A 17,382-nucleotide genomic window follows, 5' to 3' on the forward strand; every position below is an offset into this window, starting at 1 on the left:
TTCCATTTGACAGTCAGCCTGCTAATTTTGACTTATTTGCCAGTTGGCTCTCACGCATTAAAAGCATACTTGGTTTAGGGCTTGTGCTGTACTCCTGGTCCAAGTCCTCAGAATGTAATGGGCAGCTTTCTGCTAATTTCAGTGAGCTCTGGATCTATCGTTATAGAAGTATCCTGCTTTGCATGGAGTACTCATTATTCCCCACACGTCATCTGAGAATTGAAAAAGCGTTCTCCTTTGCTATAACTGGGGCACAAAGAAAGTCTAGGTTTGTGTGGCAATAAAAGGCCAACCATTTCCCAGTTCCCTCTGGAATCTTATAGAAATGCTGAACATCCTTCATGGCTTAAAATGGGCAAATTAAGGCAAATTTTAAAATCAAAGGTTAGGAATGGAGCAGGGGTTAAACATGAGTGCGATGAGGACAGCTTCCAAAACAAGCTGGGGGAATTGAAATACATCAATATTTTCAAATTTTTATTGCTGTTTCAGGATCCGTTGCAAAATGTGAAAATGAAGGAGAAATTCTGCAGATACCATTTATCACAGACAACCCTTGCATAATGTGTGTTTGCCTGGTAAGTTTGGATTTCAGATAGTAAGAACATTCAGGCTGGTACTAAATGTAACGCACGGAGAGGGGAATGTTTCTCATAATCAAATCTTGGGTGCCTCTGTCACCTTTGTGTAACACAAGGTTATCTCAGAGCTGAGCTAATGGAAAGTAATCCAATCCATGATCTGGCAATCATTTCTTTGACTTTAAAACTCTCAGGTGCAAAGTTGTACATGACTTTAATATGGCATTGTGAAACCCCATCTACCACGCAAATCTGGAAGGCGAACTGTTTTCACAAAGTCGGGGTGCACCCGAAAGTCTTTGTGTAAAGCTCAGTGAAGAGAGTGAAAGGTTTGGAAATGCTGCTCCTTCGAGCTCCCATGTGCTTAGCTTCACACGCCAGCAGCTGAGGAGCTGCATGAGGGTGCAAGGTGAAGGCTGCAACGTGACCATACACGCGGGAGTAAGAGGGCAGTGAAAGCACAAGTGATGCTTTCATCAGAGCACTTTGTTCCAAGGATGACACTGCCTGCTGTGCTGGGAATTCAGTGGTTAAGAATGTCACTAGCTGATACACTTTTTGGGGAGAAACAGTCCCTTTCCATGTAAGTTTGCTTGGGAGTTAAGCATTTTTGGGAGCAATTCAGCTGGACAAGCAAAGGCTTAGGAGGTATTGAAAAACAGTTGTTCTAAATAAAACTTCCTACGATATATTTAAAAGAAAGCCATAAACCTTAATTTGCTGTTGAATGCAAAGAAAAGTATAGACCAGAAAGCACTATGGTTTACATTTTGGAAGTTATAGAGTAGCTGAATGTACAGAATGTGTTTTGCTTTAGGACTGAAATATCAAGACATCCTTTCCCCCCTTTCAATTATTCCTATTAATAATTATTAGCATTAGCCAGCATTATTGAAAGTCTTTAAAAGACTTAAAGAATTGTTTCAGATTGCCTTTTAGAAGGAAATTTTGGCAACTGTAGGACCCTGATCTTGAGTCCCCCAAGGATGATGTATATCACTGCACTGAGTTCAATAGATTTTAAGTTAGAGTCAGTGATAACTTTTTAGCTAATAGTGATAAAGAATAAGTTATTGATTCTTCTGAGTAGAGGGGGATGGGGAAAGGAGAAGTGTGGGATGTGGTGAATGAAGAAAAAAAAGGGAAAACAAAAAATGAGATGAAGCTGTGTTTTATCATGGATCACCTTCCCAAATACGTCTGCCACCACTCTTGCTAATGGAAGCTGGTGTTAACCAGCGAGGAAGCAATTTATCTGCGAAGGAGCAGAAGTTCAGTCTTGGGCATCAGGGCAATAATGCATCAGGGTAAAAATACTTGTATTTATAGATCTCTCTAGACCTTGGCTTTATTAAATCAATGAGCACCCTTTTAGTGCACGAACATGAAGAAGTGCAAAAAACATTGGATGTAAGAACTCTAAATCTCTGGGGTTTTGTAGGGCTTACTTTAGTGAAATGGCAACTGAGGGCATTTGGCTCGCTTCTCTACAAGAAGGACACTACATTTTATTAAGAGTACAGGCACCTAGCGAGTTACTGCAGTTACTGTCACTGGATACGCTCTGTTTTATTTCTGCCAAAGATTAAATGAGATCTCTGTTTCTTGAGTTGGAAGCTGGGAGACCTGGTAGAAAAGAAGGAAACTGGTCTGGAGATACTGACTTTAATGCTGTGCAGCATCCAAAACAACTTACTGGACAGCCTGTTGTTAAAATCTTTGCTCAGGACTGCCACAAGGGAAAAGATCCATTTTAAGAGGTCTGGGGAGAGCAGAAACAAAAGAAACGATGTGGTGATTCGTGACCAGGAGGAAAGATAGAACCAGGTTTCCTTACATCCAACTAGAAATTCTGATTGTTTAGTAGTGATTCAGTGAGGAACTTTCTCTGAAAGACTGATCATGCTCTTCAAGGGCAAACCCTGATGCATGTTCATGTTGTAAGAAGTGAACAACTGAAAAGAGAGCTTAATCAGCTGTTCCAGGAAGGAAGCAACTGCTGTCCAGGAGAGGTTAGAAAATCCAACAAAGGTGCATGTGTGTTAAAAACACCAGTAAAACGGGTAACTCAAATACAGGATTGGATTATGGCAGGTCTCTTATAACGGTGACATATTTCCATGACTGCAAGCTGCCATAAATAACTGCAAAAGTTACAGAAAACTGAACAGCTCTGGGAAGAAGAGGAACATCTAAATAACTCCCTTAAAAGACTTTCCATGTGTCACAAATGAGAGGAGTCAGAACTGAAATGCAGGAACCGAATCATCAAGTGTTTGACAGGACTGACTCTGCAGATCATCATCATGGGGATGCATCCTAGCAAGGGTTGAAAAGAGGGAGGCAGCATAAGCAAAGTGGTCTCCAGTTTTCTCTCAACAGAGTAAATCAGTTGGGAGGGCAAGGCAACAGGTAGTCCTTCAAAAGCAAATGTAAAAACTGGGAACTCATGGATTATGAGTAAGTTGCAAAAAATGCAACAAAGACTGTGAAGAGCAATTACAAATGCAGTTCCTTATACACAACTGAGACGTCTTGGGAGGGAGACCAAAAGCAAAAGTTATCTTTTCTTGCTGATCAGCAGAGACAGGACTGACTGATTTGTCTAGGACTTGAACAGAAACAAGGCAGATAGAGCAGAGATTGACTTCTGGGGATGCCACTTTAATAAAGCTTCTAGCTCTTGTTTTAGAGTAATTGATAACACAAAACTCTGAATCTTGAGTACAAAAAGGACACTTTTGGGGCTCTCCTAAAGGCAGTCAAGGCTAGCTACCAAAGAGGATGAGTTTATTCTTGAGCATCTGCTGTAACATGTGGAAAGAGAAGTTCTGGTGATATGGGAATTCTGACTGGAGGACATGTGCTGGAGATTTCCTTTATAGCGCATAGTAAGTAATTTACTTCTAAAGTATAGGTAATGCTTTTCTAATAAAAAGGCATTGCACCCACCATGAGGGAACTCTGTTTTGGACTTCCCTACTTGTCAAAATGAAATGTGGTAGAGTGCATTGAACAGCACTGATGCTTGCCCTTAATTTAAGGAAACAGGTGAGACTAAGAGTGTGTATGTGTGTGTGTAAATGTAGACTGTAGCTCTGTGTGCAAGAGCTACCAGCTGAGCAAGCCACTATGGCTAAAATCTAGACTTTCTTAATGTGTAATTTATATGTCTTCATGGCCTTAATAATGCCCATAAAAATGGTCATTTTTAACATCTGTAAAGACAGTAGTTTTCATGTGAGCTTTCACAATTACAACACTTAGCAATCATACATTGCTGTCCAACTAACCATCTCTAAGCACTTTATAAACGTCGATGGATTTAATCTCCAAAGAACTGGTTGTTAATTACAGCTGATTGCAAGCAGTGGCCTTTTTCTTTTTTAAGAGGAAAACATCAAAGACAAAGCAAGCTTGTGGTTTATTCACACAGAATTTCTTGTAGGACCATGATGCAAGCTCAGGTCTCCTAATTCCTGGTCTAATGGTTGACTACAAAGCCATCATTTCTCACTTTGTGCACTTTCACTTTACAAGTGGATGTGGGTGGTATGGTCACAGTCACTCACTCATTTTCTTCTTTGTCTCTCTGGTGCTGGGCAGGCTGCACAGATGCCAGGTTTTTGGTGCATCTGCTCTCCTAAGCTTGTTCTGCAGCATGGACGGGCAAAGGCAAATTACAGCTGACTTCGTGATCCAGAGGTTTTGAGAACTCTGATTTATGACTTGCTGTTGATATCTGCAAAATGATGTTAGAGCTAGCGTGCTTTGGTCTTCTGCCAGCTTCCACTTCGAAGGTCTGTGGTTCTGCATCTCTGAGGAGATACACTATCTCCAGAAAGCCACCGTGCCACCTGGCTTTCCATAGGGTTTGAGGTACTGGAACAGCGCAAAGCAGGCTGAGGCAACTGTGAAAGTTGCACTCTCTTGTGCATTCACCTTATATGCTATTAAGCACAGAAACCGGAGAAAGTATGGACATGCTTAGTACTCAGAGCTAATGAGTAAAACAGTTTTACAGAAGTTGCACTGGAAAATTGTTTTTTCTTGAAGCTAGGTCATGTAAAAAGCGCAGGACAGCCTACCTGTGAAGTGCCATGGCTGAGTGTCCCATTGCAACCGTGTTTATAGCTGAAGACTTTTCTGATGAAAGGTTCAAAAATGCCTTAAGCTGCAGCAAGCTCTGCATCAGAGGAAGGTGAACAACTGAAAGGAGATGCTGGGTGTGATGGGCAGTATTAAGGACTAAGTCAACCAACTCTGTGAAGAAAAAATACTGTTGTCAAAAAAACTACTATGTCATATAATTATGTGGCCCTTGACAGTACAAAAAATGTTAGAGAACATATGATTGTGAAATTATTTTATGCTTAGTGGTCAATAGTAAGAAAACCTCATGTTCTGCTGGCTTCTGAAAATCGAAGTAGTGAAACTATGGGTTATGAAGTTGTCTGCAAAAAGTTTGTTTTTTAAAGAACTTGTCTGAATGGGCAATGATGATTATAGGTTAAAATACATACTCTTGATGGTATTCATAATGGAATTATATTGATTCAGTTTGAGAAATGGGTTCTTTTATTCCAGTTGTTAAATGCTTTAAGATTGCAAGCAATTACAACTACACTACCTAGCACAAAAACTCTCTTTTAATATTCTCCCATATCTGTGGAAAAATGAGTTGATTTCAATCCATAGGAGCATTTTACACACCTTGTGCAGTTTGAGGAACCCAAACATGTCATGTATGACATATTCAGATCTTTGTATTTCAGATGTGAAAGTTTTGGGCTGACAGTAGTGGAGGTATGAGTAAATTTCTGTTAATAAAAATGAAACCTCATAAATGTGAAAACTTACCACATTTTGGTAGGTTTTGGACTTTTTGTTAGGGGTAAAACACTACTAACAGAATATTGAGAGAACTTTTGATTAGGTTTCCTTTATATGGGTGTCAGCACATAAAATAGGCATGGAATTTTTAAGTTCTACTCTTGTGCAAGTATGGTAAATGATCAAGTGCAGCAGAGTTTTTGTTGGTACAGCTTTTTGGCTGGAAGGTATCTAAAACTCAAAATAGAAGTAGGCTCACACCTGATATTATGGCATTTGCTTTCAAGAAATATATACCTCAACATACGCGTGGAAAAGACATAAAAATGCAACAGTCTGTCAGAAATAAGTGAAATGAGAACCTGTGCGTAATTATAGGATGAGAATGTAAAAACACCACAGAATTAACTTATCCTGAATTAAACTTCTGAGTGCTGAGTTTTTTGAAGGTGAGATGAGCTCAGCAGTGACAACGATGACAGGCGGTGGTGCCCGTGGTGGTGAGGAGAGCCATGTCATTTCATGCTCATTTATCATCATCTACATGGACCCTGAACAACTTGCCAGAAGCAAGCAGAGATCCAAGAATAACCCATCCATTGACCAGTGGTGTATGTAGTTTTAAAATGAACGTACCAAAAATGCCAGCTGAAGGGGACAGGTGAGAAGCCAGGAACTGCAAGGAAGTAGATAAGTATACCTCAGCTAGCAGAGGCCTTCACATTGCAAAAACTGCTTTTACTTTTTTCGAGAGAATGGAGGGTCTTATTTTTGGCATGCTCTTTGTGAGGAGAAAAGGTCTTTTAATATTTTCTTTTTTATTTTTCCAAAATACTTTAGATCAAAGTGAATTGTGTCAAGAAACAGCTGATAAAAGCCAGTTGTGATCTTGACAAACCACATCTAAACCAGTGCCATTTCCCCCACCTTTTTTCTCCCCTCCCTCCCTTCATGCCTGCACCTCAAACTTGCCAACTGCACCTGAGGAGTGGTAATCATTTGTCTCAACCTTTTATCACCTAAATCCAGAACAGAAGGAAATAAATGTGAGCCAGAAAGTGTAACCAAGTGTTGGAAACCTGAGAAAAGTTTGGAGACAGGAGCTCAGGAAACTAGAAATCAGAGCTTTGCTTGGCGTAAGTTTTATTCAGCATGAAACATCATTCTGTAGTTTAAATTTCCTCTTTTAAATCCAAATGTGCAATGTAGAATTTGACCTTTGCTCATAAAAAATTATGTTAGACTGGTTGTTATGAGACCTAGTGTTCTACCTAGCTTGAACCAACAGAGTAGTGAAACTAAGTGCAAGCAAACTCAAAACTGGAAGAAATAACCTCAGCCCTTGATTCTCCCTGCACCCCACCAAAAAACCCCATCCCCTCATTGCAGGCTAAAGCAAGAAACCTACTAGAATTGCTGGGGTTCTTTACCTATGGCATGGTTGATTTCTCTGGCATAATACACAAATTGAAAGTGCATAGCTAGCCTGAGAGCAAGTGTTTGACACATGTTCAGTGAAGATAGCAGTGTTTTAGTACATCAGGATTCAATTGCTGTTGAGTCAAGGTATAATGTGGCCCAGATGACTTTTAGTGGAGTAGTGCATATTTAAAAAAAAAAATCATCAAACAATTCTTTCATACCTATTTTATTTAATTTAATTTCAATAGTTTACATACATCAACTACAGAATCTACCAAGACTGCATCTTCTTTCAATTTAAATATTCTTGGTCTTTATTACAGGATAATATAATCAGCTTTCTCTTCACTCACAAAAATAACAAACAAAGAGACAAAAACCTATGATACAGTAGCGTACTGGTAGTTTTCACCCCCATATTACTGCAAAAGAGAATCTTGTTTTGATCGGTGTATGAAGGGTTCCTGGAACACAAACATACTTCAACATGATGAAAGCTTTATTAGTTTTTATCCAGTTTAAAAAAGATACAGATACATATGCCATCTCTTCAATGAAGAAAAAACCAAACCAGCAACACCCCATACACCAAAGCCAAACCCTGAAAACAAAAACCAGTCATAACTCCATGTTTGGTGCAGCTGGGTGTCCTGTATATGCTTTGTTATGGAGACCAAAGAACAACGTGTGTGTGTGTTTATATACATATATATACACACACACAGACACACATATCTATATCTATATCTCCTCATATATATATTTATGAAGATGGTTTTGCAGATGAGAAGTTAACTGAATCAAGAGCCTGGAGCTGGTTAATAACCTGTTGTGGAGGTGATTGCTTTGTTAGTCTCTCCTGAAGGGTGACTCAGGTAGATTCAGTTGTACTTGTTCTTAACTCATACAGTACATGCAAGACAAGACTTTGGCCTGTCTGAGAATGAAACACAAACTATCTGTGGTAGAAGATGGTTAATCTAGCTTGATCCTCTAAGTTTCCAACAGCAGTGTTGAGGCAATGTTCAAGTCAGTTTCATCCCATATACAGATATGGCCACCTTGGCCAAGTAGTACCGTGTGCAACATCTCAGGAGGTTGGAACATAGGAGGTTCCATGTGAACATGAGGAAAAACTTTTTTACTATGAGGGTTACAGAACACTGGAACAGGCTGCCCAGAGAGGTTGTGGAGTGTCCTGCTCTGGAGACATTCAAAACCAACCTGGACGCGTTCCTGTGTGACCTGATCTAGGTGATCCTGTTCTGGCAGGGGGGTTGTACTAGATGATCTTTCGAGGTCCTTTCCAACTCCTGAGATTCTGTGATTCATCTAATTTTCTCCTCTGAGGAACGAGCATGGATTGTATAGCTGGGTTTTGAGTCTGTGCCATCTATGGATCTTTTGAAGTCCACTTTCTGCAGTTTGCTTCACATCGCAGAGCTACCCTAGAGCACGGCACATCCCTATGCAGGTTTGTTTGCCTTCAGTTCGCTGTGCTTTATCGTGACATTTGGTTTGGAGTCGTGGTGTACAGTCATATGTGACTGCTTATGATGAAGCCTTTCTGAAAATCTGCAGGCTTGAAGAAGCTATTTCATGTATTTCTCAGACCACATGGGATAGTGAAAAGTTCACTACTCTCACATTTCTAACATAGAGTCATCTGCAATAAGCAAACATACAGCACACAGTGCTGAACTGATTATAGGTCTTGACAAAACCTTTCTGAAAGAGAGCTGGTGATATGTCACTGTAATGATGTTGAAGATCCAATCCATCAAGTGTGGAAATGAGATTCTCTTTGGCATAATTAAAGGATCAGAGAACTCAAATACAAAAGAACATATTTAAAATGTATCAATAATATGTGGAAAAATATGAAGGGCACAAAACCGCCATAAACTAAATGGAAAAATGTAATATACGTTGCAAACGTCTTTGGAATGTGTCTATAATAAGTGCAAAATGGATCAGTCTAAGTTAAGGCACCTTTTTATTGCCAATAAGAAAAACATTATTAAAGAGCTGGTCCAATATCAAAATGGCATTTTAAAAGCATACGGTTACCTGCACATAGTTTTTATTAGCTTTCAAGTTTCTTCCATTGAGTTGTTAACGGTCTTTTTAAGAATTATGATCCTGAGAGTGAATGGCTTACAGTGTCAGTACTTCTGCTGTTCTGCTTTGTGCTGCTATATTAAAATAGATATTTTTTCTCCACCAAATATCTGGTTTTATTTCTCCATCATGTTTTAATAGAAATTTTTGAGGGTAGAAAAATATTAAGCAAAAACCAAAAAAATCAAAGGAAAATGCAACCTTTTTTTATTGAGCTTATGGTCAAATAAAAGGCCATTGTGAAGAAAAAACAATATTGTATAAAAGCTTTTACCTGTAATACTACTATTAAAATGACTATCGTATTGGTACTTGCTCATATTGTACCTAGTAACTGCTGTAATTACTTCCTCTGAGGCCTCTTGGCCTCTTTGTCTTATGCATTCTGCTGCAGCTAAAAAATTCCTAGTCTGACTATTTGTCCTATTGAGTTCTGTGCAATGTTTTTGCATCCAGCTGAATCAAGTGCCAAGCTCTGGGTCCAGGTACTGTGTGGAGACCACATCCCTTGTCATCCTCAGGAGCTGACCTTGCATGCCGACACCTGGATTTTATATACTTTTTGTCCGTCTCTCACATTTACTTGACTTTTTTCCTGCCTTTATTTTTTTTTTCATTTTCCCTCTGTGTCTGGAATCCACTTGTGCTAGACAGTGATCCAAAATACACTGTTAAACTAGGACTATGTACCACTGCCTCACTGAAAAAATAACATATCTTCATGCATCGTCTGTGACATGCATCCTCTGTACTTGTTTCCCTGTCCATTCTACACATCAGCCTCCTGGCTGTAGTTTTAATTTTCTGTATTGTATCTTAGATTTTTCAGAGAAGGAAGCATTATATATTTGTGCAGCTCTATGAAATAACATTAGAGTTGGAGATCTGTTTGTTCTTGTGGACGCAAAGGGTGGAAATGTGATAAAATGCCATTTAGAAAAATTATGCGAAAGGTCTGATGTTTTCCCTGAGAAACTGAGGCCACAACTTTTCTGAGACACTGATTTACATAAACCTTTTCACAAAGCTTCAATATTAAAGATGGGATCAGGTCATCTTTATCTCTGTCCTGGAGCTGTACTTACATGGTTACACAGCATTTTGCTCTGGAGCACATCTAGTTCACATAGGGCCTCTGCAGTTGGTCGCATGGTAGCAATGCTGCCTTATGTACATGTAAACCTCAACCTGCAGTGTTGAAACTTGCTGTAATCAGGTATTTAGTACAAATTTCTCAATCACATAGATGCTTCCATTTCAGTTTTAAATTTCTCTGTGCTGAGCACCGCATTGTCTTCAATGTCCAGAGCTATGCCAGACTTGAGAAGTTGAAGACTGCAATTGCTACTTCACACCAAAAACCAGGTATTCCTCAGCCCTGCTAAGGTGCTCAGGGTAACTCCAGGCTCACCTGTTGGCTTCAGGGCCAGCTGCCCTTTTCTCTAGATGGCCATGGTATGGGTCACCTCCTCTTTTGTAGCTGAAGAACTTGCTTGAGACATGGAAGCAGCAGCTCCGTGCTCCTCCTTATCCAGGGAGATGCAGGCCAATGTGTCATAGAGCTTTGGTCAGGAAAATCAGATTTCTGACAGCTCATAAGCTGGTTTGGGTTTTGGATTTTTTTGGTTGGTTGTTCTTGGTGTGTTTAGGGTTTTTTGGTTTGGTTTTTTTTATATTTCTTTTAGCTGTTACTGACATCTTTATATTAAATTATATTAAGTGGCTTCAATGGTAATTGGATCTTCCTCAAGGTTTTTGGAACAATCAAAATGTATTCTAATGACCAGCTAGAGTCATACATTTGCGTCTGTGTTTCTGGTTTGTCTTATCATTTATTAGTGATGGAAGAATAACAGACCTTGATTGTCCTCAGGTTGTCTCCTCTTCTTTTTTTCTGTCTGGGTGGTGATGTGCAATTGAGGCATGGTTTGGGAGAGATGGGGAAGAGCTGATAAATGGCTGCTCTAAGGCTACACAGTGGTTATGATCTGATTGTGCCAGTTAATGAAGCACCTCCATGTTGTGCTGCTTGGAAATCATTGGGGCAGCAAGGAGCCAGGCGAGGTGGCTGTGCTTGAGATAAGGCTTAATAGCCTTAATAGCTAAAGGGTTGCCTGTGGGACCTAACATCCTGATAAGAGCAGCAGGGTCTCCTGCTACAGGGAGACTTGATCATTTGCTTGTGACAGGATTTTTTTTTTACACTGTATATATTGCAGTGCACAGCTGATCATTTTCCTATTTAGCACTTTACCCTCTTGCAGTTCTGGGGAGAGCTGGAGCAGTTAACTCGGTTAGGTGGACTGTTGATTCAATCTGGCAAGTGCTTTTGATTAAAATAAATGAATAAGATCATGTTGGAAGGCAGAATGCAAAGCATGAAAGTTTTTTAGCCTGTTAATGAAGGATTGGTGGCTGGGTTGTTTGTAAAAGCAATGAATAAAAAATGCTGGACAATTAAAATCATTATACATTAAAATGTTGAGAGTGCAGTAGTGTAAGAAACCTTTTTTACAGATGTGTGCTCGAGGCATAATTTGTCTATGATCTAAAAGCATTAAGTGTTTCTGGAGAAACTTGCTGATGTGGACATTTAAGATGCAGCATAATGCACAGATACTGAACCAGAGCTTGTTTAACATGAAAAGGCAGAAGAAACAGAAGAGGCGTGCAATTTGTATAGCTTCTGGAAAAATGTCGGTATGTGTCCAATTTAATTTGGCAAGGTTTCCAATCCTCAAGCAAAAAATTGTCTGACCCAAAAATCAATCTGAAATAGAAATTTTAAAAAATATCTAGATCTCTAGGCCATGACAGTAAGAAACTCGAGTGGTTTTGTGTACTTGTTGTTACGTGAAGGGTACATATTTGGTGCCTAAAACTGTATGTAAACATTTTAGTATAAAATTAGTATCTTTGGTGTCATCAGGTTTCTTGTCTTAATTAAACCAGTCCACATATGGAAACAAACAAAGGAGGGAGCTGAAAAGGGAAAGAGAAAGGAAATTACCTACAAAAAAGGGAGGTTTGCTAGAAGGCAGCCACCTGGAGGGATGGGTAGGTAGCTCTCGCCTATTTGCTGGCCATTGCCTCTTACATCCAAGACAGCGCCAAAACTGCTGGTGAGACAGAGCTTTAGCTGAGAGGACATGGATGTGGTGTGACACTAGGAAAGCTATGTGTGACTCTGGAACCAGAGCTCTAAAAGGGCTTTAAGCATCTTCTTAATATTGCTAGTAATAAGACTTAATATTACTACTGCATGTAGCATTTAGGTTAACCCAATGAGTAGTGCTTAGGTTGGGCTGTTGGCCCAAGCAGCCCATGCTGTCTTGTCTCCTCCATTGAGAAGACAACCTCAGAACAGAGATTTCTTACAGCCAACGTGCCGAACAGAGAGCTGATGAGTACGAGGCTGTACCCTAAATGCCTCTCTGAATTTTGGAGCCAAGTACCTCATTCTGTGCCCTTCAGGGTTCACTGCTCTGACCTGGGCAACAGGAGCATCTCTTCTTATGTCTTACAGCTTAGTAGTTGGAGGCTGTGGGAGAAAAGCAGTTTGTTGTAAAGTACATCAGGAATCATTGATGCAGAAATTAGTGATGTCATCTTGGTTAGGATATTTCCTGCTCTTCCCTAGGCTAGAGAAATGCATTTCAATTGCCTGTGTAAAACACAGCCGTGAGGACAGGCTGGATGAAACATTGTTCCTCTTCCAACCCAGACTGTGCTGTGACTTGGCAATGAAAGCCTTCTTTTATTGCAGAGAAAGGTACAGTTAATAAAAACTAATTTCCTAAGACCTCAGGTAGATAGTTTTCTTCACTGCAGCCCCAGATTCTCATTTTCACATTGCACTTGAGTCTCTCATCATAAAGAACCCTTTTTTTGGTAAAGATGTGGAACCTTTGGCTTTCAGACCATCTTTCCATCTCCCCTGTGTTTTCCCCTCAGATGCCCAGGCAGTAGCCTTGCTGCCTGTGTTCATGTTCTTCAAAGAAAACAGTGCTGTCCCACACAGTGAAATAATCTCTGACTGCCTCGTGAGCACTGTGGACTTCCAGCCAGGCATAATCCCTTTCTTGACATTTGAGTCTCATTAATTGGGTTAACAAGATGCTATCTGTGCTCCGTACTTATGTAAATATAGCCTGCTAGCAGAGATCTTAATGGCACCTGATATATCACACTGCCTTTACATCTATCAAGAGGTACCACTGCAGGAGTCACTTCCAAAAGCAGGTTGTGTTCTTGGTCCCATGGGTCCCTTTATAAGCTGTAAGAAATGCTGGTGGTCAAGGCCAACTGTTCAGATGTCTTTAAAGTGTCCCACTGGTGACCAAAAATCACTTTGTCAAGATGACAAATGGCTTGCACATACCCCGTTCACCTTAGAGGTTCGCTCTAATGTCAGCTCCATTTACATGTCAGAAACAGGTATTTTTGTTACTTCCAGCAGTGCAAGTGGGGCAGGGGAAAGTAAGGAGTGAAGGGAATACAGGCTGAGGAAAAAAAAATCTGCTTGTATGGCTTCTATTCAATGTATTATTATAGTTGAGATTCACAAGCTTTGGGCATACCAGAATCTGTTTGTTTGTACATGTGCAATACAGAAAAAAGGGAATTTGCTTTTCAGAAGTGAGAACTGTCCCCGCAGGGCTACGGTTATGCAAAAACATGTTTTAACCACTGGATTTTTCAAGCAGAAAGTGGTTGTGCAATTTTAGTTTCTTATTTTGGACAGTGAACTTCTTTCCAGAGCAGCATTTGAAAGTAACTGTTTAATTAACTGGGTCTACCCAGTACATAGGGCATTGTGCATGTGTTTGCGCTGAAGAGCTCAGCTCAAACCTCTGAACTCACGTGGGTGGTTTCATTGACTGCAATGGTATTGTCATGTGGCTAAGTGATCACTGCTGCGAATGAGGGCTGCTACATCTCACCCAAAAGTAGCGAGGGCCAGACCACAAAATATGGTCAAAGTAATCTCAAGGACTGTAAAACTGACTTTAACAGTTTTGGCTTTTAGTTTCCTCTCAATGGCTTCCATATTGCTTTTGCTCAGCTTACAAGTCAAAATACACTTTTTCTCCTAGTAGCTACAGTGTTAGCTGAAGTTTTGAAAGTCACAATCTAACTTAATTTGGCAGTGTGGTTTAATACAACGAAGGAGAGCTTATTCCACCTTCCTTCTTTGCATCTGATGGAAGCTTTGCATCCATCAGAAGTTTGAGTAGATATGCAGTAGATACACATAAAAATGGGATGTGTCAAATAAAACATCATTTTGGCATATGTTTTTCTAAATTCTCTCATGGCCTTGAGCTGGCACCAACTGAATGAAGCCTGCTTGAGGGTGACTGCTGCTATGAGCTGTCCATGGGTTAGGATCCCTGGCTGCCCCTCTCAGATTTTACTAGCATGGAGCAGTTGCAGCAAAAAGGAGTGAGCCCCTGTGAGATGAAGGCAGCATTAAAAGACCTTGAAATCTCTTGCCCCCTTCAAGGAGTCCTGCCTGAAATGCTCTTGGTCCTTGTCTCGTCCCACTCTTCTCTAGACAGGCTGACAAGCTGAGGGCTGCCCCTTCTCTCTGCAGACCACTGTGGATAACCCATTTTTTTGGGTTGGTTTTTTTTTGTTTGTTTTGTTTTGTTTTGTTCTTCTTAATGTAATTTCTTGCACTGTGTAGCATAGGCAAGATCACGTAAGAAAACAAATGCGGGGTCAGCACTCAGTTTACTTGCAAGTTCATTAAAACAGCAGTGTTTGGAGGCCTCTTGCCTACATAATTTTATAATAGAAAACAGACTCTTGTTGCTTTCTTTTGGGCCACTATTTTTATTTGGTTGTTGTTCCTCAAGCATTTTGGTCCTATTTCAAAACACACTTCCATTAAATGAAGAGGGTACTTTCCAGTTTAAAAGCTGCTTTACTACTGTGAAAGTTCTAGGCATCCTCTGGATTATGAAGATGGGATTGACAGGGATTTTCCTGAGAAAATAACATTAAAAAAGCAACTTGTAGATTAAAAATTTGGAGGAAAATAAAAACCCCTCCCCTTTCCCTCACCCAGCTGAGATCTCCTGTTGCTGCTTCTGGCATGCATCACATCTTTAAGGATACAGTATCATAAGAAAACTGTCACTTGGTGATGTATTAGGGTAATATATCATGAGAGCATCGTTTCTTTAGAGGATATGGTCAGTAAAAGACATGATTCTGGCCAGACAGAGCAGCAGGGGACCTTGTTTTTTTTCCTTCCCTTTTCTTTAATCTAGCCCTGTTTTTATGTTGTACAGAAGTGAGTTTCTTCATGGGATATGACTTGTTGCAAAGTAAGTTAGGGGGCCCGTTGGGCTTTTTAAACTCTGTAAGAAGTACGTGGCCTCAAGGGCTGCTTTGTTCAAAGTTTTTAGAACAGGCTCAAGCCCAAAACTGGAACATTTGCCACTGACTAAATCTCCAGTGTAAGGGTTGAGTAAGCAGACTTCAGACAGAGAAGGCAATAAAGATGCAATGACAGGTAGCTATTGTTTGGGTAATAGATTTGTAGATTTAGCCCATCAAGATGTAATGAAATTATATTTGTAAAAAAACAGTCAATACCTCTCTTCTAAATAAAGGTTAAATGAAGTTTTAATTCACATCAGTAGAAGAAAAACTACTATTGGTCAGTATTCAGTCTGTAATTATAAATATAGTTATCTCATCCAAAAATAGGAATTCTGAACTAAGTGACTCAGACTTTGATGTACTATTTTTTTAAATTGTATTAATGGTTTTGTTTTTTTCTCATTGGCAACGTCTGCTGGAAAATAAGCTGAACACAGCCTATAGGACCAGGATGGCAGTAGTTAACAAATGAAAGTAGTGTATTATTAGGACGCTCTTTTGATGGGACTGAGTTAACTTTTGAGATGGAACGGAACATGACACTGTGACTTGATCTAAAATTCATTTAAATCAAAAGATTGAATAATTTATTTTAAGCCTTTGGCACAGTCTGCTTTACCCTCTTTTGAAATCAGCTTGATAATTCTTCAGTGCCATCTTCAACATATTTTTGGGCTAGAATTTTCTTAGTGTTTTCAGACCAGTTTGTCTGGGGGAAGACATGAGGAAATGCCTCCTTCTCTAAGCCATCCTATGCCACTTCAGGGAGATAAGCTGACGAGCATGGTCCAGGAGCTAATACACCCAGGGCAGCAATGCTGTTCCACATCTGCTGTCTCCAGCTGTGAGCGAGTGCCCTCTGGATTGAGCTAAGGTAGTGGAAGATTTTATGGCCCTCAGCTGCCTGTCACTTCCCTGGGAGAATGAATTCTGTCTCATCTGCTTCAGTCAGGGTAAGCTAGGCTATCCTGGACCATGCTTTCAAGATCACTCATTTTGCCTAGTGATTTAGGCAGTGATCATCTGTAGAGTTTTGCTGGCTGATCTGAGTGACTGGGAACATCCAGCAAGGGGTAAATCATAAGCTCATAGGTTTGAGTCAGTGAGCTGTAACCTTTTCCAGCAGCACAGGTACAGGTTTGCACCCCGAGCTTCGAATTGACAGGTATTGCCTGTGACTACTGTTTTCTTAGGTATTGGCATCAGATTTAGATGACTGATAAAGAAAACAAATTCTTTGTTGGCAAAGTGGAAAAAAAATTAGTTTAGTTTTGTTTTGTTTAAAAACACATGGGAAAAGCTGTGAATTTTAAATGCATGCATCTCATGAAATGCAAAGGTGTAGTCTCCCACAACAACCCAGTGCATACCCCTTCCCCGAAACCTGACTTCTGGATTGCTGTAAGTGGTTTTTCGGACTACAATACCAACTGCTGGGAACCTGTGAAGACCATGTCTCTTACTGCTAGAAGACCATCATGCTATACTCCTGACAGGTAAAGAGTTTTGCCTCCAACTGTACAGCTAAAGAACTCTCATCCAAAGTTGGAGGTTGAGGTGGAAGCAGGGAGATTGAGAGCCGAGTGGTCTGGATCTTGCTCTGGCTTTCTCGCTGACTTAATTTGCAGTCATGGTCATTTCGTTTGGCTGCATCTTTGTTGATAAGCTCACTGGAGCAGGGATGTTCTCTTAAGATGTGCTTATACGGTGTCTGATGTAATGAGACCCTGCTCCCAGCTGCAGCCTTAGCAGTTGCATTAACGCAAACACATGTCAGAGGAAGAAAGTGCTTTCTTTTCACCACATAGTAGTGCAGTGGGCTGCTCTCAGGGAGTGTCAGGGTTGCAGCAGGCCACTGAGGTCACTTTTCTCATGCTGGTGAACATCATTAAGCACAATAAAAAAAGGAAAAAAATCTGTTCAGTCTGTAAGGGGTTGTGAGTGATGTGTCCTGAATGACTTGCACATACTCATGTCTACCTCACAGCAGCAGGGAATACCCGTTTGCAGTGAATTTTGGTGTCATTGTTCA

General features: G+C 40.3%; 1 protein-coding gene across 1 annotated transcript in view; it reads left to right on the forward strand.

Moving 5' to 3' along the window:
- Window positions 1-441: 441 nt before the first annotated feature.
- The window catches only part of BMPER (BMP binding endothelial regulator), a gene marked incomplete at its 5' end in the record, with an annotated part of 101,835 nt that continues 84,894 nt past the window's right edge, over window positions 442-17,382 (forward strand). Inside the window, one exon of the mRNA XM_010181267.1 lies at window positions 442-578. Coding sequence (XP_010179569.1) covers window positions 442-578 — 137 coding nt within the window. The remainder of the gene's footprint in view (window positions 579-17,382) is intronic.

This window comes from Mesitornis unicolor, unplaced genomic scaffold (genome assembly GCF_000695765.1).
Source record: "Mesitornis unicolor isolate BGI_N332 unplaced genomic scaffold, ASM69576v1 scaffold1753, whole genome shotgun sequence".
In the NCBI taxonomy this organism is placed as follows: domain Eukaryota; kingdom Metazoa; phylum Chordata; class Aves; order Mesitornithiformes; family Mesitornithidae; genus Mesitornis; species Mesitornis unicolor.